Raw genomic sequence first — 1545 nt, 5'->3', positions numbered from 1 at the left:
CATTTGTACTGCTTTATAATTTAATTAACTGTTTATTTCTTATGTTATCTATCTGTATAAATATATGTAAAATTATCAGCATTCTGATTTTGTTTCCTCCCACGTCCATCACCTCTTTACACCAAAAGTACTCTGCTGGGTGTGGTAGCTGGTGTGTGTGTGTGTGTGTGTGTGTGTGTGTGTGCGCGTGTGTGTGCGCGCGCGCGCTATTTTGGGGTGAAGAAGGTAGGTGGTGATGAAGCCAATAATCCCGGACTTTTAACCCCTCTCAAGTTGTGGTTTTGTGTCCTTGCACCAGAGTATGGACTAGCTTCCAACACCAGCACCCCCAGCCGCCCGCGAGCTGGCAAGGTCTCGGTAATGGGAACCACACGGCGACAGCACCCAGAATCTCAATTGGGCTGGTGGCGCCTTCTCCACTCAGTTTATTTTTTAGCCGTTTCATGGGTACATTTTAGAGTCGTCCATTTTGTGTGGAGTTAGATCCTCCCCCATCAAATGCTGTAATTAACATCACTTAAAATAAAACTTGAATAAAATATTGAAACTTCAAAAAATAACAACTATGAACTAATTTGAAACATTTTTCTTGATCTAAATTGTATTACCTTGAATATCATCATTGAATGTACAATATTGGTTTCGATACTTCTTCAAGAGACGAAATGCATTCATATTTGCAAAATCTTCAAACTGAATAAGGCAGTTCATGCCATATCTGTGTGATTAAAAAAAATTACATTAAAAGTGGTAAACAAAATTTTAGACAAAGGACGATAAAACATTAAATGGGAAAGGAACACCTTTTCTTTTACTTTAAAAAATATTTTATTGTTAAAAAAAAAATATATATATATTTTATTGTTAAAATTTCCTGATGTACAGAAACGTTAGAAGAATTATACCATGAACACACCATCTCGACTCGACCAAGAACATTTGCTACACTTGCTATAGGACCTATCTGTTTGCCTACCCAACGCTTTACCAATACATTGATCCATATTAATTAATTTCAAAACATTCCCAGATTGGCAATTTCTCCCTGGAAAAGTCAGTGACATTGATTCCATTTCTTTCTCTTTTTTTCACTTTTCTTCTTTTTTGTTGTTGTATTGTTTTCTTTTGTTGCTTTGTTTTGCTCTGTCTTGTTTTTGTGCATATTATTGTCTCTGCATGTCTATCTAGATAGATTAGGTGAGATAAACAATCTGGAGGAGAAAACAATGGACCGATGGTTTCAGGAGGATATGGGAGAGCGTGAGGCAGGGGAAAGAAGCCCCCAATAAAATGATATAAAAAGAAGTGAGTGTTAACAAACCCAAGGACAAGGGAATAACAAGTCATCTAAAATCAATGGCAAGGAGGGTGTAAGAAGTCAGGTAGTACTTAATCAAGGACAGTGTAACCGAGAGGAATTACTGAAACCCAAATGAAGGCTGAACGTGATAGTGGGACAAGAGGAAAGTAAAAGGAAATAGAGGAAAGAACTAGGAGGCAAAGGGCATTTATTTAGGTCTAAATATAGGCATGTATACATATAAA

General features: G+C 37.0%; 1 protein-coding gene across 1 annotated transcript in view; it reads right to left on the bottom strand.

Annotated features, from left to right (window-relative positions):
* The window catches only part of ME1 (malic enzyme 1), a 178235-nt gene that overhangs the window by 45730 nt on the left and 130960 nt on the right, over positions 1-1545 (bottom strand). Inside the window, exon 7 of the mRNA XM_004696285.3 lies at positions 609-718. Coding sequence (XP_004696342.2) covers positions 609-718 — 110 coding nt within the window. The remainder of the gene's footprint in view (positions 1-608; positions 719-1545) is intronic.

This window comes from Echinops telfairi, unplaced genomic scaffold, assembly GCF_000313985.2.
Source record: "Echinops telfairi isolate 266 unplaced genomic scaffold, ASM31398v2 ScPeMD7_3533;HRSCAF=4204_0, whole genome shotgun sequence".
Lineage (NCBI taxonomy): Eukaryota > Metazoa > Chordata > Mammalia > Afrosoricida > Tenrecidae > Echinops > Echinops telfairi.
The sequence above is the reverse complement of the archived record's forward strand: the minus strand, read 5'-3'. Positions and strand labels throughout refer to the sequence as shown.